Genomic DNA, 25,182 nt, shown 5'->3' on the forward strand with positions numbered 1-25,182 from the left:
GGGTCTCGCTACTCAAAGTGTGGTCCCTGGGCCAGCAGCCTCAGCCTCACCTGGAAATGCAGAATTTGGGGCCTCCCTAGAACTTCTGAGTCAGAGTCTACATTTGAGCAAGATCGCGCATGCTTTGTGTACACACTGTGGTTTGAGAAGCACTCTTCCAGCTGATAGAACCTCAGCTCTGGGGTCTGAAGGCCAGCGCGGGTTTCCTGTTGTTCATTTACTAGGTGACATGAGATACAGCACTTAACCTCACCGAGCGTTGACTTCTTTAGCCACAAAATGAGCTAATAATAAAAATGCCTACCTGACTTGCTGTACAAGGGACCATGTAGGTGAAAGGGGTTTCTAACAGTGATGACCAAATCAGACTTCATCTGTCTGCGGCAGGACGAGGAGTGCGCTCTGGAATGTAAACCCATGTACTGCTTCCTTCACAGAAAAAGTCTTCTTACCAGAAAGAGAGAGAGAGAGAGAGAGAGAGGAGCTAGCTGAATAAACAGTATATGGTGTCATAGTCGATTTACTTTTGGCCAGGCTCCTTCATCTTGTCATGGCCTCAAACATCTTGTAAACCAGCGCACTGCAAAACCGTACACAGGTTTATTACTTTTATATCTTTATTTTGGAAAACACCTTCACATATATTATCATATTTTATCCATCCAACAGCTGCAAGAAAAGAACATGCTGGATGTCATTATCTGCTTTAAATGCCTTTTAAAAATACAGAAAGATGTCTAGAGGTCACTGACTCTCCAGTCACCTGGCTAGTTAGTGTGGAAGGAGGACTGACTCCACATCCCCGGTTCCTTGCCAGGGACACCTGTCCCCTTAGACCAGCAGCCCCAGCCCACAAGCCCAGGGGGAGCCCGGCCGTTGCAGGGGGAGAGAAGAGGGCTAGGATCCTTTTCCTTCATGAACTATCGGGGGGTGGGGGTTGGGAGAGTGGTTCTCGCAGACAGGAGACTTTCATTTACTTCCCAGCCTGCCAGTTCTTCCTTGAGCTGCCTGCTTGGATCCTAGCTTTTGTGGTGGTAGGGCACGCCCTGCAGAGCAGTCTGTCAGAGCTTGAATACAGAAAATAGGGGGTGAGGAGAGGCACAGGACGCTTGCGGGCTGGGATGGGGGGGGTGCGTTGTGTTGGATCCTTCCAAATCAAAGGGATTTGGTTGGTTTGTTTGTTGACTTTAATTGCTCTCCTTGGAGACTCCAGCTCTGCTCAGTGGGTGTCCAGCAGGCCAAGAAGCAAGCCTGGCCCTCCCTCTGAGGGTTTAACATTTAAGGCCTGTGCTCATTCCTGTCCACTCAGCATTCTCTTAACCAGCCTCCCAATGCTTCTTCTGTTTCAGAATGGCTACACCCCTTTGCACATCGCTGCCAAGCAGAACCAGATGGAGGTGGCCCGCAGTCTGCTGCAGTATGGGGGGTCAGCGAATGCCGAGTCGGTGCAAGGTGTGACCCCCCTTCACCTGGCCGCCCAAGAGGGTCACGCAGAGATGGTGGCTCTGTTACTTTCGAAACAAGCCAATGGCAACCTGGGGAACAAGGTAAACATGGCTTCCCAGATTTGCCCTGTCGTCTCGGTAATGTTTTTGTAGTAGGTAACCAGTTACGCTCTCGGAATATTGAGCACCTACTGCGTGCTCAAGTTCTGAGTTAAGTGGGGTGTGTGTGTGTGTGTGTGTGTAATCCTTACAACAGCCCTGTGTAGGCTTTACCTCAGTTTTATAAATGAATAAACAGGGTCAGAAAGGTTGCTCATTCCCCAGGTTGCATGACCCTGAGCCTACCTAATGCCAGAGCCTTTTCAAAATAGATTGATTCAAGGGTCTGCAAAAAAGATCAATATTAAAATCCTTAGTACACTTTCCCAAATATGGGCCAGTGTCCACCTTCAGGAATGTAGTAAGTAATTTGGTACTAAATATTCTTTTTCTGTGGGAGAATATTTTAAATGCCCACCGGTACACTAAACTAGCAGTTCCCAACCCAGGGACTGTTGGTGGAGGAGTGCGGGTACTTCCAAGACTGTACACAGCATTTTGGGAGGATGCGCACATGAGCCATTTGTCTAGGTGAGGTCTTCATAGTTTTTCTCAGCTTCTCAAAGGAATGCATGACTCCAGAAAGACTAAGAATCACTTATTTTTTTAAATAATAGTTTTATTCAAATATAATTTATATACAATAAAATTCATCCTTTTGAACTGTCCTATTTGGTGATTTTTAGTATATTTCAGAATCGGGCCACCATCACCACTATCTAGTTCCAGAACATTTTCATCACCCCACAAAGAAGCCTCATACCCGTTGGCAGCCACTCCCCATTTCCCCCAAATCTCTCAGTCCTCACCAACCACTAATCTACTACCTCTTTGAATTGGCCTATTCTGGACATTTCATATCATGGAACCAATACAAGGAGCCACTTCTTTAGATGATGAGGGAACGGTTTCAGAAAGGCAAGCATTTTAAGGGTAAGCAGATCTGTTAAAACCCTGTAGATCCATTGGTTCTTTTTGCACAGGTTTGGACAGGTGACCCCCAGGAGGGAACTGTTAGGGCAGGACCGTTATATTGGATTGGATGCTTGGTTTCTTGCTTGTGCAATGCCATTTCACGCAGGCTCTGTGAGGAGCCATGAGGGTGATGGTGATTCTCTGTACTGGAGACATCCTCACTCATCCATGCGCCACCTCACTGGGCAAATTACCGTGTTATCCCAAGAATCAGGCAAGTCACGCAGAGACTTGTGACTGAGGTAGGACTGTTCCACCCCACCCGCCCGCCTGCTCAGGCCTCGTTACTGTTCATGGGCCTCTGGTCAGCAGGCAGGAAGGTGCAGAAGGCCGAGGGGGGCCTCCCTCCCTGGAGAGGGGACAGGCCCTGCCCCCTGACTCCAACTGCAGAGGAATCATAGCTCTATTTGCCCCATAGTTAGGGGAGTGTATTAAATAGGGTACGGGGGAGAGAAGACTTTTCCGACATTTTGGTGTGAGTGTGCACATACCAGGCCATATCTCTGGTGCATCCTTATCCTCCTGAGAAAGGTGAGGTGAGAACTCCCAAGAATATGGCATTTTCAGTGCCAGCAGGTTCATCCATTCTTTGACAGTGCGGGATGGGTTGTGAGGTGCTAGTCACGTGCCACGTTTAAATGGCACATTGTGCTTTCCAGCGTGTTTTCATCTGTGTTTTCTCAAGTGAACCTTACTTTATCCTCAAGATAGGTCAGTGATAACCTGTTTTCTAGATAAGGAAAGTAGGGTCTGAGGCTGAGGCTTATCTTAAATCAGGGAAGTAGGGTATGTTATAAATGGAAAGTTCCATAAAGTTTATCTAATTCAGAGGTCAGCAAACTAGGGCCCATGGGCCAAAACTGGCCCACCACTTGTTGGTATAAATAAAGTTTTATCGGAACATAGCCATGCCTGTTTGTTTCTGGGTTGGCCGTAGCCACTTTCTCACTATAACTGACAGAGTTGGGTAGTTGTGACAGAGACATAAGCCTAAACTATTGACCATCTGGGCCTTAGCAGAAAACGTTGCTGACCTCTAATTTAGCTAAACCACCTCATTTTTTAGATAAGGATATAGAGGCCCAGAGCTGGAAGAGCTTCGTCCCAGGTCCCACAGCTGTTTGGTGGCTGCACAGTCAGGTTGGGGCTCCTAGCCTCAGTGCTCTTTCACGGTGGCCCAGGATTCTTTACTGGACACAAGGTGATGAACTCCTTTTTCTTTCCAGAGTGGACTCACCCCTCTCCATCTCGTAGCACAAGAAGGCCACGTTCCAGTGGCAGATGTGCTCATCAAACACGGTGTCACGGTGGACGCCACCACCCGGGTAAGGCAGGCAGCTCGTGCTTGTGTCCGTGTGGGCTTGGCCTCCCTTCTCCCCTGTGCACGTCCTTGTCCTGCCCGTTGCCGGCCTCCCACTTCAGAGGCGGCTCATTCGCAGAGCTTTGAAACCCCAAGGGCTCAGCAGCCCATTCTTCTCTGCCACTTCCTAGGGGCGGCAGTGGAGTTTGAAGACACTGATCCTAATGATCTTACTTTCCGGTGGGGAACTTTGGAAAGTTTGCTAGACCTTTGAATCTCTGTAGTGAGAAACTAAGAGGAACGTTTAATCATGAATCTATGACCTATTCTATGTGAGCAGTGTGTCAAAATGTCAGGCTTTCGTGGATTTGCTTGAAAATTCAGGCCTTTTATTCCAGCAATTAGTTAAATCCAGTTCAACTTTCTGTGAACCACTTCTGTGTGCGAGGAGCTCTGTGGGGTAGTTGAGGATAACGGAGTGCACAGCACACAGTGGGGGACCTGCCTGGAGGATTTGCAGTCCAGTGTGGAGGGGACAGTAGGAGGCTGGGGGGGACTGACGATCAACCATGTGATATTGAAGTCTCTTTGAGAAAAATCTAGCAACTGTTTGATCCCCAACTGTCTGCAGCTTCACCAGGAATCTGCTTAAAACCCAACAACGTTCTGGGTCTTTGAGGTTTTTTGGGCCCACTTAGGTCTTTTGGGGTCCTGCATGAGAGACCCTATAGTGTGAGTTAGAATTGGGGGTCCCAGAGCCATACTATTGCTTGAGGTCCAGACTGCAGTGTCTGTTTCAAGATGGTGTCTGGGATCTGGCACCAGCTCCTCAGGGACACTTAGGACCAAAGGGCTCAGGGAACCTTGGCTTGTCGGCTTTCAGGGAAGCACCCAACCATTCAGCAGAACGGATTTCTTGAAAATTAACTCCTTTGCAGCCTAAGCTCTAAGTAGTCAGTAATACCCCAAACCTGGTTGTTTCAAGCAATGACCAGTTCCTATACACTCCATTCCATTACAACTCAGTAACCTGGACAGCCTTTGTGGGGTTTTAGGACAGTGGGATTTCACCTTTCTAGTGGAAATAAGTATGCCCTTGCCCAGGTCGGCAGCAACCTCCATGCGACCACGAGTCCCCATCGGAGCCCCCTTCCCAGCAGACAGCCCGATGGAGGCTCTTTCCCTCTGGACTGATCCCCCCCTGCTTCTGTTACCTGTAGCTCCCCAGCTTTGCCTGCTGCCTCCTCACACCTCCTCTTCTCTGTCTCTCCCTCTACGTGCTGCCTCAGAATGTGGGCCCCACTTTTTCTCTCTACGCTCATTCTCGCCTGCAGGACTTGCACCTTGCATAGGCATCTCCTTGCCTAGACCTCTTCATGGGGCTCAGTGTCCGTTTTCCAGTTGTCTACTTGGCATCTCCACTCGGCGCTCTCAGACATCTCAAACTCCATTTGTCTGAGACCAAGCCCTGTTCCTTCCCAGGCCAGTGGCCCCCACCCCTTGTGGCGGCTGCTAGCCTTCCAACGGGCTTCCCTGGCCATCCTCCCTTTTGAGCAGCTGTTCTAAGGATTGCAGCAATGCCCAGCCACAATGGCTCTGGGGATGCCTGGCAGCCCCCCTGCTTACTCATTCTCACCTCTTGCTTCTCAGATGGGTTATACTCCACTCCACGTGGCCAGTCATTATGGAAATATCAAGCTGGTGAAGTTTCTGCTACAGCACCAGGCAGACGTCAATGCCAAGACGAAGGTACGGGAACACTGGAGAGCTGACCTCTATACTTCCTAAGTGCCAAATTAGGATGCAGTCAGAGTTACTCTGGTGTGCCTGGGGCTGCCACAATGTTAAGCTTTGACCCTGGAGGAGGAACTGGGGGAAATGCATTTTTTGTGGGTTGCGCATAGAAGACAGGCTCTGTAATATGTGGGTAGTTCTTTCCCTCATAGCTAGTTAATCCTGCCAAAATGTCACCTCGCTTTACAGCAAGGCTACAGTCCCTTGCACCAGGCGGCCCAACAAGGACATACAGACATCGTGACACTGCTTCTCAAAAATGGTGCCTCCCCAAACGAGGTCAGCTCGGTAAGTACCCACCAGTTTCCTCATTTCAGAAAACCGCTCTCACGGGCAGCCCTGTGAGACCCCTACCAACCGCAGAGGCTCAGCCTATCCTTACTGCCCGTCTGGGGCCTGGGCGGGCTGCACTGAACTGTAGGTTCTGGTGAACTGTAGGCTATCCTTTTTTTTTTTTTTTTTTTTAATTTATTTATTTGAGAGAGAGAGCGTGAATGGAAGAGCAGGGGGAGGGGCAGAGGGAGAGGGAGAAGCAGACTTGATCTGAGGACCCCAAGATCATGACCTGAGCCGAAGGCAAACGCTTAACCAACTGAGCCACCCAGGCGCCCCTGTAGGGTATCCTTTTAAGTACCATTTACCCTCTCCCTTTTACCTTGATTTAAATATTACCTTTGAAACTCTTTCTATACTATGTGAAGTTGCTGTCAATATAGTACAAGTGCACACAACCGAACGTCTCAGGTGGTTCCTGCTGTTTCGGGGCTTCAGGGTTGTCTTTGGCATCGGGATCGTGGTTGAGTGGGGCTTCCTCATCTGGCACCGTGAAGGCTTTACTAGATCTTCTCCGTGGCCACATCCAGCTCTGAAAGCATATGGACGTTTGACTGTAGATGTGGTTACTAAATTTATAATTGTGGCCGGAGCTGAATCTGCATGGGGTCCAGGGCACATCCTGGGACTGGAGAACTCAAAAGAAAAATAAAGCCTCAACATCAATTTACTTCCACGTAGCTCTGTCTCTTCAAATAGTAGAAGATACCCCCTCCCCTGTTTCTGGTGATTGTGATTTCTGATTGGCCTAAATAGTTCATTGAAGTGTGTATGGATTATTTTAACTATTTTAACGCTCAGTAACTGACACCCAAAGAACCGGTGTTGGGAGCAGTGAGCCGCGTTGCTCTTCACGTTCCTATTCCAGAATTGCATATGGTGCCTTCCGGACCCATTCCTTCCGGTCGGTTTGGTTCCCTCTTGGCAGTTCTTGGCATGTCCTGGCAGGATTTCCCCCGTTCTCGTTTCAAAACTCCCGCTCTCAGTGCTCCAGATTTAAAGGATCACTGCCCTCCTCTCTTCCGTACCCCGACTTTGCAAGCATCGTTGCTAACACCCGTCTGGGCTCACGCATGCGCAGGGGCCTTGCTCTGGGCTCCGAGGTGCAACGTGTCCACCTAGACCCTTCCAAACAATTAAAACGTGAGCTTGGTCTGTGTAAAAGGGGCAGTGCTTTCCCCCCAGAGTCCATTCCTTGTCTGATCTCATCCGCTCTCTGCCGTTTTTCCCAGAATGGAACCACACCTCTGGCAATAGCCAAGCGCTTGGGCTACATTTCAGTCACAGACGTGCTCAAGGTTGTCACGGATGAACCCAGTTTTGTGGTATGTCCGCCTCTCCACTGCACCTGCCACCCCAGACACACACAGCCTGACAGGGCGACCCTGTGGGTTATTCCGGGAAAAGAGCGCATTCTGGGGACAGGGTAGGAAGCACCACGCCAAGGCGGGGATGGGGCCCGCGGGGAGAGTGTTCTCCATCGTGCGGAGTTGTGCTGCCACCTAGTGGCGAGAAGACTAGGGCTGTGAGCAGAGCTGGGGGGGCAAACAGCAAGATGGGGTGGGGGCAGACAAGGCAATAGGAAGCTGGCGCTGCCTGTTTGCCCCCTTGCCAGACTTGAGCTTTCAGCCGAGGGCAAAGACAAACCTCCTTCCCCACTTCCTTCCTGTCTCCACAGTCATAACCAGGTAACTGCTGGATCATTGAAAGGGCCCACTGTTCTAGTTGGGTTGAATTCTCTGCTTTTTCTCAATTTAGTTAACCAGTGACAAGCACCGGCTGAGTTTCCCTGAGACAGTAGATGAAATCCTGGATGTCTCTGAAGATGAAGGTAAAGTCTGGGATTAACAAAAAGCGGGGGGCAAGTCAGGATGAAGGGAGCACAGGGGACGGTGAGCCCTCTCTCGCTGGGGGCTACCTGCCATGCTGCACAGCCTCGGGCTGCGGGTCTGTACCAAAGCCAGAGAGACCCGCTTTTTAATGATGTTGTCTGTTATCAAAACACTCCTTTAGTGTAATTTTAGGAGAAGGAAAAATCGACATCTCAGTAAAATACAAAATTCCGTGAAGTTTCATAAATATATGTGTTTACATATGTAATACATGGCGTATGATTCTACTCAGATCAACCCTCAGACTGTAAAGAACTGCGATAAAATTTTGCCTGAGACTTTCCTTGTGCTTTGAACAAATAAGAAGTTATTCATTTAAATTCTGTAAGAATCTTTTCTTAGTAAGCTACGCTTCTGACCCCATAGTGGGTCAGTAAGTTTTGGAGTGTATCCATTATTATGAAACGACTAGAGTTTCAGCTTCTGTGACCCACAGAGTGCTTAAGTATTTTTTCCTGCCCCACATAAGCCCATCTCTTCACGGAAGTCTGAGGGGGGACCCCTTGTGATGTAAAATGGTGGGGTTGGTCTGGATTCTCCCTCCAGCCCCTGGTGGTATAACCGTGTCGGTGAGATGATTAAAGGTCCCTTTGTGTCCCTTTTAATGATAGGCCTCTTGCTTTAACTGACTTCAGTCCTGTCCTTTCTTAAACTTGGCTCTTCTTTGCTTTCCAGGAACTGCTCATATAACTATAATGGGTATGAAACACTTTCTGTTCCCTGTGGCCCTTTCTCACGAGTGCATCCCACCCTAAGCAATCCCAGCTCTCACTAATCCATTCCTGCTTTCCACCCTCCTCCGATGGCTAACAGTTCGGAGCCAGGAGCTTGCCTCTAACAGGAGATGTGCACCCGTAAGATCCATGCCCAGGCGGGTGGTTCCCGCCTGTCCATTTCCGTGTCTGCGCCCCTGCCACCGTGTTCGTGATCATAACTGCATGAGCCGTTCTTCCATTCTGTCAGCTCCAGACCACAGAGCCAGGCCACTCACCGCTAAGTGACAGGAAAGGACGCTGCAAGGTCGAGGGCTCCCACTCCAGTCCAAGCAAGGAGAGAGAAACAAAGAGGCAGTCTGGCTTGCAGACATAGTTTGAACCTTTTGGGAAGGGACTTAGGAAATCATGAGGTTTCGGCTGCCGTGATTGCCAAAAACCCCAAAGCCCTTCAGAATGAATGGGTTCAGTCCCACTGTAGTTGACCCTTCTGCAGTGTGCCGTGTGGCAAAGGACAGAAATAACTCTTTCCTTGGTGTCTGCATACCCTGCAAGGGCTACTGGGAGGTGCAGCTTGTCAAGCCGAGACCGGCCTTTCTGGGCTGTATTTTTGGTCTTCCACAAAGCCTGGCGTAGACTGAGCTGTTAGGAGCTGGCTGTCTTGCTCTGTGCGCGGGGGCTGGAGGAACAGGACTGGCCGAAGACACTGTTAGTGGTCCCCTTGGAGCAGCAGGGACCTTGCTCCTCTCCTCAGGAGCCAGCACTGAGAGGAGGAGCGGGAGAGCACTTTCTAAAAAGAAAGAGGAGATCTCCCTTCAGTCCCTCACATCAGCTTGTGTGGTTTCAGGGGAAGAACTCGACTCCAAGGCTGAGAGGCAGGATTCCAGGGAAATAGACGAAGAGAAGGAGCTGCTGGATTTCGTGCCGAAGCTGGACCAAGTGTAAGGAGAGGGCATACCGTGGACGCACAGGTCCAGCTCTGGGGCACAGAGGAGAGGGACTCCCGACCAGAAGGCCAGGCCCCGTGTGTGCCACTAACAGGGATGGGATGCCGGGTGGTCGGACTGTGGCATCCTTAGGATCAGCAAGCTCTGTGCCTTGACCTCCAGGTGGGGACACGGAGGCCTCCCCTTACAGCATGCTGTCCAGCAGTGTGTCCCTTCGTCTTCCATGCCCTGCTCCCAACTCTCTGCCTCCCTCTCTCGGTCTCCTGTTCACAGCCCTTCCCTCTCCTGCACCCCCAGTTTCCCACCAGAAAGGTCCCCTGAGGAAGGTTCACATTCACAATGGTGACCAAGCTAAGCTCACACGCTGACCATGTCCCTCTGTCATCATGGCACCTTAGGGAGACCCACGGAGGGTTTGTGTCCGCCTGGAACACATCCCCCCCCGCCGCCACTGGGAGTTATTCCTATGTGGGTCCCTCGGCACATAGGGAGGTTTGGCAAATAAATCTAAAAGTGACAGCTCTGTAGAAACACCAAGTCCTCAGTGTTTTCTGAAAAAATAGACGTGTGCTGGCTCAGTCCCATGGCTTCTACTAAACAGGGCAGTGGACCAGTGGGAAGTGAAACCCCAGAATAGTTAATCAGTTAGTATTTATTGGATAAAATATAAATCGCAAAACTCAACATCATTAGTACTTACTGCACATCAGCTAGGAAGAAATACGAGACCTGATCGTTCATAAAGAACTGACCGATTTATTTGGTGGGATCACAGCACACCCACCCAGAGAATGAGATGTTAAGGCCAGAGTGAGGATCCTACCAACAAGGGCTGTGAGACTGAGAAGGAGGTGATAAGTGTGAGGGAAGGCTTCATGCAGGAGGCAGCCCCTTCACCTGGCTTGTGAAGGTCAGCTAGGCCCCGGGGAGAGGCTCTGAGGCGAGGGGAAGAGGCTGGTCCGTGCGCGAGGCTGGGAAGTATTGCCTGTGTAATGGGCGCTTTGGGGTGCAGCAACGGGGGCAGGTGGGAGAGGTTATCACGGGGGTACAGAGCTGTTTTGTTAGGCCTCCCATGGTAGATGGGGGCCACTTAGAAGGATCATCCCTTTGATTTCCCAATGTTCTGGGCATATAGGGTGGAATCTCCAGCCATCCCGAAGATCCCTTGTGTCACACCTGAGACAGTGGTGATCAGATCAGAAGAGCCGGAACAGGTAAGAAGCACCTTTTCTCTTTTTTCCCGTCGGCAGAGAGTGGGTACCCCGGGACAGTGATGGTTTTGAGATGACCCGCAGTACGATAGCAACTACGAATTCTAAAGCCTGTGGCACTTACCGAGCTCTTAGATCCTTGCTTCCACGTGTCCCTTGCCGACCCCCGTGCTGCCCGAGTTCTTACCCCAGATATGAACGATAGGAGCCTCTGCGGACCCAAGAGTGTGCAAAACACTCTCGTCCAGCCACAAGCGAGGCTCCGAAATTCTGGCTCCGAAGCCCGTGCTGTCCTGCCCGCCCCCCTCCGGGCACAGGCTCAGTGCCCCTGCAGTGGGTCACGGTGCTGGGGAGGCAGCTGAAGCCGAGCTGCGTGCACAGGCACGGACCTCCTCTCTTTCACATCCGTTATAAAGGGGGACAGTTTCTGCCTCCCCTCCTCAACGGATTATCGGGAGCTGAAAAGACCAAGGGGCGTCAGAGAGTGCTCCCAGGGGGACTGTTAGTCATCCTGGTCCCCTGCTTGCGGCTTCCCTGGATGCCACCTGAATTTGTCCGAAAAACAGTGGGGTGGTTTCAAACAATTTAAACAATTTAATTCCCCTTGATTCATTGTATGCTATTTGGCACCTTTTTTTTTTTTTTTTCCTGCACGGCAAGAGGGTTTTCTAGGATAAAACGCAGTGTGGCGTTTGGAGATTGGAGATCATTGCCCTGAGGCCTGGTAACCGAGCCGGGCATGGCCCGTCTCCAGCCACGGCCGGTCTTGGCCTCCGCCACCCCGGGGCTCCAGGTCTGACGGCAGCAGCCATAGCCCCGCACAGAGGTGGCGTGCAGGGACAAGGCAGCTACGAAGCTGTCCCATCAGCCATTCCATGCTAGGGTATGTCATAGTGCTGTGATGCTGTTGTCACTCACGTGGAGGCATTTGGGAGATAGGGGCAACTAAGGCCCTGGCACAGTTCTGGCCTGTTCCCCGGATGCCGCCAAAGACGAGAAAGTCACCAGGTCAACCTATGTCCTGTTGTTCCGTGACCAACCCATTCTCTTCAGCTTCTTGCTAAATCATGAACTCAAGCCAGTGGGTATTCCTGGATTCCTACTCCGTGCCCTGTTCCGGGCTCGACATAGAACTGTGAGACCCAAGCCCGCCCCCTAGGAGCAGATGGGCCAATTGGGAAGGGTGGGCTCGGATATCTGAAGCTAGTTAACCCAGAATGCAGGAAGAATCCCTGTCCCGGTGCTCAATTGTGCCGTGTGAAGCCTTCTGGATTAGAGTCATGGGAAAGTTTCGTGTAGGAGGCAAGGTGTGAGGGTGGGTGGACAGGACCAGCAACAGAGAGGGTCAAGGGCGTCAGGCCCCTGGGAGCGAGAGCAGAGTTGGGAATAAACCCAGAAAGGGCCAAGGGCCAGATGCAGACCCTGCTGGCTTTCATGAGTCCTTGTGATATGCAAGGCTCCATGTATGGCAGCCCCATGTCTCTGCCACCACAGCATCACTGAGGGGCAGGGACCATCCCGTTTGCAGATGAGGCCATAGGAAGCCCCCCAAGGGTAGGGTCTGCTCTGGTCACCTCCGTATCTCAGATGCCTGTGAGATAAGTCACTTGCCCGAGCTAAGTAGCTAGTAGGTGATGGTGCATGGCTCCGGGGTTGAGTCTTCGAAAACCAAGCTCCCTAGAACAGGGGTTGCACACTGGGGTGTGGCTTCAGGAAAGAGCGGGTGGGTCTGCCGTTTGTGCAGTAGATGTGGGACCTAAAAGGAGCCAAGGAGAAGCCATGGCGGTAGGAAGAAGTCTGTGCTTCCTTTTCGACTCCAGGAAAGCTTTGTCCAAAAGGGTCAGTGGTGTCCTTGTCCGCCACTGGGTCACTTGCTTTCTGGCAAGGAGATGCTCGCAAGCCTCCCCGGCCCGGAACACCACTAGCTGGGCGGGACTAGCTCCCGTGGCCCAGGAAGTGATGGGGCAATTGGCCTTTCTCTCCTCCTCATGCGTCTAAGGAGTATGATGAAGACTCACTCATCCCCAGCAGCCCGGCCACAGAGACCTCAGACAACATCAGCCCAGTGGCCAGCCCCGTCCACACAGGGTGAGTGACCCCTGTGACGGGGCCTCGTGGGTTCTGGGCCCTCGCTCTCCCCGTCTCAGAGAGAGTGCACAGAAGCCCGACACGGGTCTGCCTGTGCCGTAGGTTTCTGGTGAGCTTCATGGTGGATGCCCGAGGAGGCTCCATGAGGGGCAGTCGTCACAATGGCCTGCGGGTGGTGATCCCGCCCCGGACGTGCGCTGCACCTACTCGCATCACCTGCCGCCTGGTCAAGCCCCAGAAGCTGAGCACGCCGCCCCCGCTGGCTGAGGAGGAGGGCCTGGCCAGCAGGATCATTGCGCTGGGACCCACGGGGGCCCAGTTCTTAAGGTGAGAGGTCACTCGCGCTGGACGTGCACGTGCACAACACGTGTCCCTAACCTGTCCCCGCCCCACTGGTCGGTCGCAGCGTCCTCAGCAGCAACCACCCAGAGCCAGCCCGGCCGCAGGGCAGAGGGAGAGGCGAGCCCTGGAGCCCCACGCCATCTCAGTTCTCTGCTGTCCTGACCGAGGAGCAGAACCAGGAGCTCGGACTCCCCTTCTCCCAGATACACCATAGCCCAGGGGGAGCTTACTCCTCTCAAATCTTGTAGGATGCTAAGGAGGGGACTGAGAAGACAGGCCTACTTCGAGGCCCCCAAGCGTTTAATTCTTTAAGCTCTAAAATGGTATTTCTAGAAGACAGCCCTCTAGCATCGACCCCAAGGACAAGATTAATGGGCTTCAGAGGCCTATTCCTTTCCCTTTCCGAAGCGAAGTGTGGGGTTCTACTTGAGCTCTGTTACACACCAGGCACCATGGATGGTAATGCTGGGGCAGGTCTTGCCCAGGAGGCCCTGTCTGCCCATCTTTGTGCACTGCTGTCCCCGCCACGATGTTTCCACCCACCATAGCCTGCAGAGTGCTTTCGTGTTGACTTTCCCTTTTCGATGTACTCCTTGAAGACTCCCTCTGAGGGAAATGTCATCAGCACTGGTGGAGAGAGAAGGCAGCTGAGGCTAGGAGAGGTTTGGTCCCCTGTCTGGGGACATCTAGGGATGTCTGGCGGATTCTGGGCCTCAGGTCCAAGGGCTGGGTTAATGTGTGAGCCTCCCCTGTGAAATGGGGTGGAATCCTGTGCTTGCCGTTCCTCGGGGGCCTGGCAGTGAGTGAGGGGCCCTCGGAACATCTCGGGAACCCAAGGCAGTCTGCTCCCCTGCCAGGACCTGCCCCGAGGGGGCCTCACCATGGCTGCAGGATCCTTTCTTCCTCCAGGCAGGGACGCACTGTCCCCCCTTCTCCTGTCCTTTCCTCCCCGTGCCCAGCCCCCTGCCCACAGGCACGCACACCCACATCCAGGCCCCTTGCCCCCATCTGCTCTGTCCCCTCAGCCCCGTGATCGTGGAGATCCCCCACTTTGCCTCCCATGGCCGTGGGGACCGCGAGCTTGTGGTGCTGCGCAGTGAAAACGGCTCCGTGTGGAAGGAACATAGGAGCCGCCATGGAGAGAGCTACCTGGATCTGGACCAGATCCTCAATGGGATGGACGAAGGTAACAGCCCCAGGGCACCCTCCTTCCAGAGGGTGGGATTTGAGCTTGCACGTTTGGGGTGGGTTGTTGGGGCCGCCTGGAGTCTGGGAGGGTGGGAGAGACTGGGAATGGCTCCAAAAGGTCCGGTTCTGGGGCCCTAGGGGAGCATCTAAGGGGGCGCCTGGGGAGGGGGCGTTGCTCGGGAGCCAGGGATGCGGAGGTTCTGGGGACTCAGTGGTTGAGCCTGCGCCCAGCGTGACGGGGGGTGGCACCGTGCCATGTGGTTCCAGAGCTGGGGAGTCTGGAGGAGCTGGAGAAGAAGAGGGTCTGCCGCATCATCACCACCGACTTCCCCTTGTACTTCGTGATCATGTCACGGCTCTGCCAGGACTATGACACCATTGGCCCTGAAGGGGGCTTCCTGAAGAGCAAGCTGGTGCCGCTGGTGCAGGCAACGTTCCCGGAGAACGCTGTCACCAAGAGAGTGAAGCTCGCTCTTCAGGTGACAGCCCTCCTCCTCGCCCCCGCCCCCCCCCCCCAGCAACTGAGACGGGCTCACGCAGACTGGGAGGGGCTCAGGGCCCCCGGGAGGATGGCCCTCAGCAACTGAGATGGGCTCACGCAGGCTGGGAGGGGCTCAAGGTCCCCGGCAGGACGGCCCTCTTCCCCAGGATATCCCCCTTCCCCAGGACATCTCCCCCCCCCCCCCCCCCCCCCCCCCCCCCGCTTCTGTCTGAAGCCTTAAAATTCCAGTTAGGGGTGTGACCTTAAAGCTCTTCGCCCCCACCCAGCAACTCAGACGGGCTCACGCAGGCTGGGAGGGGCTCAAGGCCCCCGGGAGGACGGCCCTCTTCCCCAGGACATCCCCCCAACTTCTGTCTGATGCCTTAAAATTTCAGTTAGAGGTGTGACCTTAAAGCTCAAAAGAAAGTCGTGTGGGTAGGAAAAGACGGGCTCTCCCTGTTAGGCTGCAGAAAGCCCCCCGATAGTGCATTCAGCCGCAAGGGGATTCTTCCTGGAGAGCTAACTAATGTGGAGCAAGGACCGTGTCATCCCGGGAATGAGGAGCAGGAGGGAAAGGGGGAGAAAGGGCTCCGGAAAGACAGCTGAGCAGGGATATCAGCCCTGACACAGGCCTTGTGCTCAGCAAAACAGATCTGCGTGGTCCAACGGTGGAGGGCCCCCCACATCCCCCGGGAGCCTTTGCCCTCTACATAAACAGCCTGCTCTCCCTTTGGGGGCGCGCTGCCCCTCGTGAACAAGCCTCTCTGCTCCTGGAGGCTGAGGGTCCACCCTTGATGCCTCGCAGGCCCAGCCCGTACCAGATGAGCTGGTCACCAAACTGCTGGGCAACCAGGCCACGTTCAGCCCCATTGTCACTGTGGAGCCACGGCGCCGGAAGTTCTACCGCCCCATTGGGCTTCGGATCCCGCTCCCTCCTTCCTGGACGGACAGCCCGAGGGACAGCGGGGAGGGGGACACCACCAGCCTTCGCCTGCTCTGCAGTGTCACTGGTGAGAGGTGCCCCTTTTGCCTCTGTGCCATCTTCCAGGCGGCAGCAGCTCCCTGTGGCCACATTCAGGGGAGACGGGAGATGGTAAAGCCAGCCATCAGCTTGCTTTGGCTTCCCTAGGGGATGGAGGGAGGGGTGATCCGTCTGAGTAGAGCCCCCTCCGTGGTCTAGCCCTCTGACCCCTAAAAGGAGGGGTCGCCAGGAGGAGGAGAGTATGAGAACAAAGTTGTGCTCAGGGCCACACAGATATACCCGGCTCTGCCCTTCCATGCTCCGCCCTTACATTTCACCAAGCTCTGTCTACCATCTGAACCCTGTCCCCCAGCCCGTCTCTGCTCCTGTTGCAGGAGGAACAGACCAAGCCCAGTGGGAAGATATAACGGGGACAACCAAGCTCGTGTATGCCAACGAGTGCGCTGCCTTCACCACCAACGTCTCTGCCAGGTGGGCCGCAGCCCCTGCACCGAGGGGGGTCAGCGCGGCCCCCACTCATGCCCCAGCCTCATGCCTCGACCCGCCCATCCTGGGGTGGAACCCGAGGGAGGGCCCCCCACTGCCCCTTTGCACACACAGGCCCCGCGCCGACCAGCGGGCCTGTCAGAACAGCCACCCCCGTGGCACACGGGCTTCTTCTGTCGGCACGGGGATGAAGCTCTCCACCAGGCATGCTGGAACATGTTTCTGATCAGCCCCCTCTTTCTAGGTTCTGGCTGTCCGACTGTCCTCGGACCGCCGAAGCTGTGAACTTCGCCTCTCTGCTGTACAAGGAGCTCACCGCCGTGCCCTACATGGCCAAGTTTGTCATATTTGCCAAGATGAATGACCCCCGCGAAGGGCGTCTGCGCTGTTACTGCATGACAGATGACAAAGTGGACAAGACCCTGGAGCAGCACGAGAACTTCATCGAGGTGGCTCGGAGCAGGGACATAGAGGTACCGTGCCTGGCTGTGCCAAGCTAGCATAATCTCCCCTGAGTCTCATCACCGGGCATGCTCTTATGACCCCCCGTCTGCAGACTGGGGCACCGGGGCCCAGAGAAGTGAAGTCATCCTCCAAGGTCACGCACCTGAGGAAAAAGCAGAGAAAGGATTTGTCCGAGCAGTCTGAGCCCTGAGCTCACGAGTTGACCTGCTCTGCCAGGGTTCTGGTAGCACCCCGATGAGGCGGGGAGGACAGCTGGACAAATGATGTGAGGAGAAAGGACCAGGGACTGGATCGGAACCTAGTCCTGACCCCAGGAGACTTGTCATGTCAAGACATGCAAAGAGCCAGGACCTTTCCAAACGTCTGCCCTCAGAGTCTGTTCTGAGCCTTCCCAGGGGGCTGAGGGCACAGGGCTGGCACTCTGGAGCCCTACCTCTAGTCCCGATTCGGGAACTAACTAGACGAAACATTTCTTCTCTTTGGGCTTCAATTTCCTCAACTGTCAAATGGGTTCGATATCATCGAACCCATGAAGTTCGATGGGTTCAAACCGTGCATATGCACAGTAAGGATTACTATATCCATGGATGAGATTCCAATATAACGTGGTCCTTGTAGCACTTCTCATAAACTAAACCTTCCTGGACAGGTGTAAAAAGAGACCCAGCTCTCCTGAGGAAGCCCTGTGATGACCCTTTAGTGGAGTTCTAGAGTACTCAGATGGCAATCCTGATCAACCACCCAGAGATATACAAAGATGCTTGCCTATTATAAAATCCTTTGAAGTGAGAAGGCATGCCTCACTCATTATAATCTCGGAAACAAAACCTTTTTTGAAACAAATGGTGGGGTTTCCCGGAGCACGGCCCCTGTGTCTTGTGCGGTAGATGGGGCGTGAGCTGGTGAAGGAAAGACCAGAGCTGGAGGCAGGACGGGACTTGCAGGCATGTCTCCCCAACAAGCTGTATTTGCTTTTCTCCTCTTGCAGGTTCTGGAAGGAATGCCTCTCTTCGCAGAGCTCTTTGGGAACCTGGTACCCATCAGAAAAGCTGCCCAGCAGCGGAGTTTCCAGTTCCAGTCATTTCGGGAGAACCGCCTGGCCATACCTGTGAAGGTGCCGATGAATCCTCCGGGTCGAGGGGGTTTGGGAGGCAGAAATCTCTAAGCCTCTGGAACAGCCCCTCGAGGCTTGCTTTTGTGTGCGTGAATGTAGGTGAGGGACAGCAGTCGAGAACCAGCAGGGTCCTTGTCATTTCTGCGCAAGGCCATGAAGTATGAGGACGCCCAGCACATTCTCTGCCACTTGAACATCACCATGCCCCCCTGCACCAAGGTCAGCTGCCCCCCGAGGAGGGCCCTTGCTGGGGTGGGGGGGATCCCCATACAGACTCAAGGTCAAGTGCTTCCGAAGGACTTCTTGTTGAAAAGCTGCCTTTGAGTTCCCTGAGGTCCAGGAAGGCTCTTGGTTGTCCTCGGGACAGTGGACTGTGGCCCAGCAGGGAGCGCGCACCCCGGGCCTTCCCGCAAGCTACGAGCAATGCTAGTATCAGACAGTGGTATGTGTGTTCTCACTGTGGGCCTTGAGCCCTCTAGGATGTTCTTTCTCGAAGGTCAGAAGGAGCCTCACAGGCATCCACCGTGGCACCCCTTGTCTGAGGCCTCTGAGGCTTAGAACCGGGTGTCGAATTGCCGAAGGTTACTGGCCGTTTACGAGGTCTTTTGCAAGCCTCTTTTTCATGTACTTGCTTATCTTCCCCAGGGTGCCAGGCCCTCAGAGAAGGGAGCCCTGGTGTCTCAGCCCCTGCAAACACCCAGATTTTTGAGCTCAGCAAAGGCGTCCTGACCAAGTATGTTGATTTATCCGTCCCCGTAAGAGCCTCAGAGTCACCGCTGTGTCAGGGACTTTGGAGGGCTTGTGCGTCTCCATGTTCTTATTGTTCCTTTGCTGCTGTGGCTGTCAGCCTTCCATGCCCAGCTAGGGAAAAAGCAGAGCTTTGTCCATATGTCCGTGGCTTAGTTTCTCTTTACTGTCCAGGGAGAGTGTGAACCAACTTCCCTTTCAAAAGAGGATTTCCTGCAGCCTTGAGCAAGCATCTGGGTGCTTCTCTGCAGAGCTGGGGTGCTAGGCCTCGGGCCAGTACCGAAAACGGGTCTTTTGAGTATAAAGGAACCCAGAAAGAAAGACTTGGTTTTTAGGTTCAAACCCCAGTTCTACCACTTACTGGCTGAGTGACCTTGGGCAAGTTATTTAACCCCTCTATGCCTCAGTACCCTCATCCATGAGTTGGGAGTAATACTAGTACCTACCCAGAGGCTGTTGCGAGCATCAAACAGGGCCTGGCACCTGGTAAGGGCCACACGAGCTTGCCATTCTGGTTATTCTTTTTTTTTAAAAAAATGTTTTATTTATTTATTCATGCGAGTCAGAGAGAGAGAGAGAGGCAGAGGGAGAAGCAGGCTCCCCGCCGAGCAGGGAGCCCGATGCGGGACTCGATCCCAGGACCCTGGGATCATGACCTGAGCCGAAGGCAGATGCTCAACCATCTGAGCCACCCAGGCGCCCCTTTTTCTGGTTATTCTTAATGAAGTATGTGGATCTCATCCCTCCCTCTCGCCCCCACCTCTTTGCGCATGCCTATTCTTCGCATCACGGCTCTAGAGAAGCAGGGCTACTTACTGTTTGCCAGGACGGCCGTCATGCCCCACCCCATGGCCCGCGGGCTTGAAGCAGCTCCAAGAAGGGGGACGCCCCAGGCCCCAAGTCCCCTTTCTTTGTCTTCCCTCTTCCCTGCAGGTGAGCGGTGCTGATGAGAGGAGAAGGACTCTGACGCCGTTGGCCCTGAGATACAGCATTCTCAGCGAATCCTCACTGGGTATAAACTCTTGGCGATGTGTGTCGCCGCCTTTCCAGAAGGTTGTAGGTGACATCACTCTCCCTCACTCCTAGAGTAGCTTAGCCCATTATGAGCACAGCATGTGGAGGCTTTGGCCCTGGCCTGCACTCAGCCCGCACAGGCTTGGCCACCAGGCCAGCAGACGCTGAGATCTGCCTGGGAGCTGAGCCTCCATCTGAGGTCATTTACTCACACCTGCTGATGGCCTGTCCTGCCGAGAGGACTGACTGCAACCCAATGCTTCTCCCCAGGTTCCCTCAGTGGGACAGACCGAGCAGATATGAAGATGGCTATTATATCAGAACACCTTGGCCTCAGCTGGGCGGGTGAGTCGGGGAATTGGGGGCAGAAAGGCACTTTGCCAGTCTACACAAACCCCTATAGCTCCTTCCCCCTCAGGAGCAACCTCTTCTCACCATCCTTGGTGCATCTGATGTGTGATTGTCTTGGACCCAGCAACGCCTTTGGGCACCAGTGCAAAGTGAGCCCCCTCCCTCCTCCATTTCGGCTTGGTTTTTCTTTATAAGAAAGAATTAACTTTTTACAAAATTTATTTATTTATTTATTTGAAAGAAAGAGAGAATGAGCAGGAGGGAGAGGAAGAGAGAATCTGAGACAGATTCCACACTGAGTGCTGAGCCCAACGTGGTGCTTGATCCCATGACCTGAGCCGAAACCAAGAATCGGACGCTCAACCAACTGAGCCATCCAGGAGCCCCAGAAAGAATTAACTTTTGAAGTTACAAGAGACCTCAGAATCGATCTGGTTCACCTCACTTTACAGATGGGAAAACTGAGATCCAGTTAAATAGAGTGGCTCTAGTTTTGTAGCTAGTTAGTGAGAGAATCTGGAAAACCATCAAACAAATAAAAAACACAGAGACAAAAAACTATGTCTCCTGACCACCTGTCCACTGCTCCCTGTTCTCATGTTGCCCTTCCTCAAAGGCTGGCTTTGTTGAGGGAAAGAAAGAAAGAAAAGGAGAAGTCTCAAAATTCTTCACTCAGAATCTCTGGCTGTTGAGGTCTACCAGAAGTCACATCAACAGTAAGGGCAGAGGGCGCCTGGGTGGCTCAGTTGGTTAAGCGACTGCCTTCGGCTCAGGTCATGATCCTGGAGTCCCGGGATCGAGTCCCGCATCGGGCTCCCTGATCAGCGAGGAGCCTGCTTCTCCCTCTAACCCTCCCCCCGTCATGTACTCTCTCTCTCATTCTTGCTCTCTCAAATAAATAAATAAAATCTTAAAAAAAAAAAAAAAAAAAAAAACAGTAAGGGCAGATCTCATTTGAAGAGAGGCTGTGTGTGGGAAAAATGCAGTGAAAGCTCAAAATACGGTGTTTTACTCAGTCACTGGCCCTATAACTTAATCCACCACCACCACCCCCCCCCACCTCCACCCCGGGTCCTTTTTTGTTAACTTTCATATGAATGGACTTCCTTCACTCAGCCTCCCTATAGAGAGGCCTTCAGACAAATTCAGAAACCTTAACAATAACTTGCTGAAAGACTCTGACAAAAATTTACATTAGAAGTTCAGGGACTATTCATTCTTAAGCCAAAAAAGAATGTCTGCTGCTGCTTCTTGTGTGTGTGTGTGTGTGTGTGTGTGTGTGTGTGTGTGGTACGTGTACATTCTGATTCTTACTATCTCTGTCCCTCTGGCCTTCCTCATCCTTGAAATTGGACTCTGAGGTTGTTCTCCCTTCCAAAGCACCTGTGAGAAATAACAATAAAAACAATGGGAGGGAAAAAGCTAACATTCGGTGTTATTGCCTTGCATTTAGATGGGAACTTGTATTTTCATTTTAAATGTAAATAATGCCTTCCCCAGAAGAAACATAAGTACAGAAATGCATTTCCACTCTAATTGCTTCTTGGTGGAAAGTAAGTGGCACCCTGGTGTCGTTCGACAGCCCTGGAGTGGGCATCCGCCGGCTCAGCCCACGCCCGGCTCTGGCATTGGCTTGTTCTGTGACCTTGCATGAGCGCTAGCCTTGCTGAGAGGCTCAGTATTGTCATCTCATATTTGAAGTGATGAAAGAAAGAAAGGACATTCATTCGTTCACTCATTCACTACCTATTTTTTGAGCACTCGTGTTCCTGCCCCACTTTCTGGAGATACAAAGATGCAGGTGTCTCTGTTTCACTAGGTACTTCTGGGTAAGAAGGACTACCAAATCCATGGGGAGACTGTCCTTTAACTCCTGGTACTCCCCACCAGACACCCCCCACTCCATGGCTCCCAGCTGGGGAGCCGGAGCCGGGCTCTGGCGTGGCTCACCCCTGGCCTCGGGTCTTTGCTTGCAGAGTTGGCTCGGGAGCTGCAGTTCAGTGTGGAAGACATCAACAGGATCCGCGTGGAAAACCCCAACTCCTTGTTGGAGCAGAGTGTAGCCTTGTTGAACCTCTGGGTCATCCGTGAAGGCAAAAACGCAAACAGTCAGTACCATTAAGCTAAGGAAGCCTTCTCTTTCCAAAGCCTGGGCCTCTTCACCCAAGCAGTTCTTCTTTCAAATTCCAGTGTGATCATGGCCTTTGGAACCAATCCCTTTTGCACTCTGTCTCTCACACACACACCTCTGCAGGGTCACGGGGTCCTCTAGGCAATCCTGTCATAAGAAGATAGGAAAGTCTTGGCCTCAGCCTTTTTCCCATCTGAGTAAGATAACAGTCACACGGGGACCAAGATGACTGCATAGGTGTAGGGTGTATGACTTCCTGTGGAGTGTCTCAAACACATGAGGACTGTCCTCTCAGGACACAGCATGGGGGAGCAAATCCGGCCTGATGCGGGAGTATCTTTTCCTCCAACCTGGAGGGAAGATTTGTCTCACTCTTTTCATCAGTTCTTCCTCAACTAAATTCCCAATCCTCAGGAACACTAAGAGGAAATTGAGTGTCTGCATTTGCATCTCAAATCAACTGGCAAGGACCAAGGATTTCAAAAGGACAGTATCCAATTCTCCTTACTCTCATTCCCTGTGGAATTCCTCTTAGATGACAAAAAAACAGTCTTTCCATGCTTTGAAATTGGCCACCATTACAGGGTTGGAAAAGATCTGTGGAAGGATAACAAAATATCCCCCAAAGAGGCGGGTAGTTTTGATTATGACAAAAGAGGGGTGCCTCCACATTCGGAGACGATAAATCACCCCCACCCCCAACTTCCCGCCTGCCCCCCACATTCCAGCCCCACCCACAATGATGAGAATCCCCGCAGCAAGCGCCCCTTCTCTTCTCCCCCCACCTCCCCGCAGTGGAGAATCTGTATGCAGCCCTGCGGAACATTGACCGAAGTGAGATCGTGAACATGCTGGAAGGCTCCGGCAGACAAAGCCGCAATCTGAAACCTGAGCGACGGCACACAGACCGGGACTACTCTTCTTCGCCCTCCCAGATGAATGGTGAGTGTCTCCTGGAAGGAGGCGGGGCTGACCTGGGTGCCACTTTCCAGGCACCAGCACGTGACACTTCATGAAACCATCTCTCCCTTTGGTGGGAGGTCGACCTCCACGCGCTCCCTCCCTGGTGGGGGTGAGCGCAGAGGCAAGCACGAGAGACAGGTGTGTACTCCTGGGCAGGGAGGCTTCCTGATGCTCTCTGCAGCGACAGGCTCCTGGCGTGGTCCAGGCAACAGCTGGAGTCGGGGCAGGGCTGGGCCCCTCGCCCCTCTCTGTAGTTCTGCACCAGGAATGGACCCTCTTGGGCTTGCGTTCCCATCTGTAAGACAGTCAGTGATAGAAAAGCAAAGGGCGTAGAGATTTGGGCACAAGATCTGATGTGGATAAGCTGGCTGGTGTTCAAAGTCCTCTTGCGGCCCTTCTGTGAGGCTAAGTGGGCTCCTTTTTCTGAGTCTGGTCTCTCTCTCTCTCTCTCTTTTTCTCACCCCATCTCTTTCCTCTCCCTCTTTTGAATGTGCTTCAAGCATGGCGCAGACCCCCAGCGTGACCAGTGCCAAGGGGAGGAAGCCCGGAGGCCCCTGACCTTTGCCCCCAGGACCCCCACTGGGGGCGGAGGGAGGGGGTGCCTCCCTTGCACCTCTTTCCTCCCAGCAGCAGTGAAAGTAGCCAGCTGCATGAAGGAGACGGGCTCGGGGTCCCGCACCCTCTCCCCTCATTTGCCCTCTCTCTAGCCACTGGGCACAGAAAGAGCAGAGGCCCTGCTCTTCGGTGGGAGCCAGGAAGCTAGGGTTCCAGTCCCTCCTTCCTCCCGGCTCCATGAGCGGCTGACTCGCTCGTCTTCTTTAAAGTTAGCAACTTAGAGTCGATTCCCGAGGGCCCTTACAGACCTCGAAGGAACGGTTTTAATTCTCTGGTGCCTAAGTCGTCACCCGGGACAGCGACCTCCCGCCGCGCTCCGCAGGCTGCCAGTGTACGGGCGTCCAGGCCGCACACGCGCGTGCTGGCTGCGCAGGCGCCTGCGGCCGGGGGGCGTGCCCCGAGCCGGTAAGTTCCCGGCCGGTCTGGGCGTGCAGCCTCCTTTGGCCAGGTAGAGCCTGCGCATGCAGAGCCCCTCCCACGTTTCTCTCTCCCGTGCCCCGTGTCTCCTGAAACATGCCATCTAGCACCGCTGGGCGCAGGGCTCCTCTGTTGATCACGTCCTGTCGTCTTTCTCTTCTGCCTCTGACCTCACCTGGACCTCTCGTCCACTCATGCTCTCACACTGCCTGGCTCCACTGTCTCCACCTCGGCCCGGTGTTCAGGCGCCGTCCACCTCCGCAGATGCATGTCGTGAAGGACTTCTAGCCCTTCCTCCCCGTGTGTCTCACGGCTGTGTGTGAGGGCGTGTGTGCGCGTGTGTGCACGGCGGGGCGGGGGTCCTCTGGCTCCAGGGAGGCTGTGTACTGCGCACTGCTCGCCGCTCTTCATGCCTGGCGTAAAGAGGCTCCGAGACAGTGGTCCACTCCCACGTCCCTCGGGGGACCAAGCCAGAGCACTGCAGGGACTGCTAAGGAGCCTAGCTCCCTTCCACAGAGAGAGAAAGGGAGGGCAGCTGAGGGATGCTGGGAACTTCGGGAAACCCACGGGACAGAGCTTCTCCTTTTCACTGTGATCCCTGATCCCTTGGTTGGGTTTCTTAACATTCCTGGTGCTGTTTCAGTCAAGTCAAATCAGCAAGTTTTTGTTTCTTTGTGCCCCAGTTATGTACCTAGGGGACAGCAGGCACATAGAATTACAGGAGCAGAAACAAGGCAGGACGACAATTAAAACTATGTTAAGAGGGTGGGTCTCATGTGAAGTGCTCTTACCACAAAAAAAAAAAAAAAAAGAGTCCCAGACTCAGGCATCTATGAATTTCCCATCGGCCACTGGACTTGCAGCCCTAGCCAGGCCTAGAGAGTCCAGTGCCTAAACAGAGTTCAAAATCCCTCTGTGGACTGGGTGCTCCGTGACTGGTGAAAAAAGGCTCTGTTTTAGTGGGTCTGCTCATTTAGCAAACACTTTTTGAACACCTGTCACATGCCAGGCACTGGTCTAGGCAGAGGAGATAAATCGGTTCTCAGACAGACACGCACAAAAATCCCCTAAAACTCTGCCTCCAGGGAA

At 53.5% G+C, this 25,182-nt stretch overlaps 1 protein-coding gene across 10 annotated transcripts in view; it reads left to right on the forward strand.

The window, feature by feature from the left end:
- ANK1 (ankyrin 1) overlaps window positions 1-25,182 on the forward strand; it is a 127,105-nt gene that overhangs the window by 73,336 nt on the left and 28,587 nt on the right. For 6 of the 10 annotated variants that reach the window (XM_064585501.1, XM_064585506.1, XM_064585503.1 and 3 more), the window contains exons 17-38: window positions 1,350-1,547; window positions 3,746-3,844; window positions 5,470-5,568; window positions 5,803-5,901; window positions 7,179-7,271; window positions 7,705-7,777; window positions 8,514-8,537; window positions 9,399-9,492; window positions 10,634-10,712; window positions 12,709-12,797; window positions 12,900-13,124; window positions 14,165-14,325; window positions 14,595-14,806; window positions 15,614-15,818; window positions 16,165-16,261; window positions 16,521-16,749; window positions 17,730-17,855; window positions 17,955-18,074; window positions 19,536-19,614; window positions 19,887-19,961; window positions 21,944-22,075; window positions 22,894-23,040. In XM_064585501.1, coding sequence (XP_064441571.1) covers window positions 1,350-1,547; window positions 3,746-3,844; window positions 5,470-5,568; window positions 5,803-5,901; window positions 7,179-7,271; window positions 7,705-7,777; window positions 8,514-8,537; window positions 9,399-9,492; window positions 10,634-10,712; window positions 12,709-12,797; window positions 12,900-13,124; window positions 14,165-14,325; window positions 14,595-14,806; window positions 15,614-15,818; window positions 16,165-16,261; window positions 16,521-16,749; window positions 17,730-17,855; window positions 17,955-18,074; window positions 19,536-19,614; window positions 19,887-19,961; window positions 21,944-22,075; window positions 22,894-23,040 — 2,755 coding nt within the window. The remainder of the gene's footprint in view (window positions 1-1,349; window positions 1,548-3,745; window positions 3,845-5,469; window positions 5,569-5,802; window positions 5,902-7,178; window positions 7,272-7,704; window positions 7,778-8,513; window positions 8,538-9,398; window positions 9,493-10,633; window positions 10,713-12,708; window positions 12,798-12,899; window positions 13,125-14,164; window positions 14,326-14,594; window positions 14,807-15,613; window positions 15,819-16,164; window positions 16,262-16,520; window positions 16,750-17,729; window positions 17,856-17,954; window positions 18,075-19,535; window positions 19,615-19,886; window positions 19,962-21,943; window positions 22,076-22,893; window positions 23,041-25,182) is intronic. The other 4 variants (XM_064585508.1, XM_064585502.1, XM_064585509.1 and 1 more) reach the window with 1 other exon arrangement.

Source organism: Mirounga angustirostris, unplaced genomic scaffold (genome assembly GCF_029215605.1).
Source record: "Mirounga angustirostris isolate CCGP_5_RB_7025 unplaced genomic scaffold, mMirAng1.0.hap1 SCAF_2, whole genome shotgun sequence".
NCBI classification, from domain to species: Eukaryota; Metazoa; Chordata; class Mammalia; order Carnivora; family Phocidae; genus Mirounga; species Mirounga angustirostris.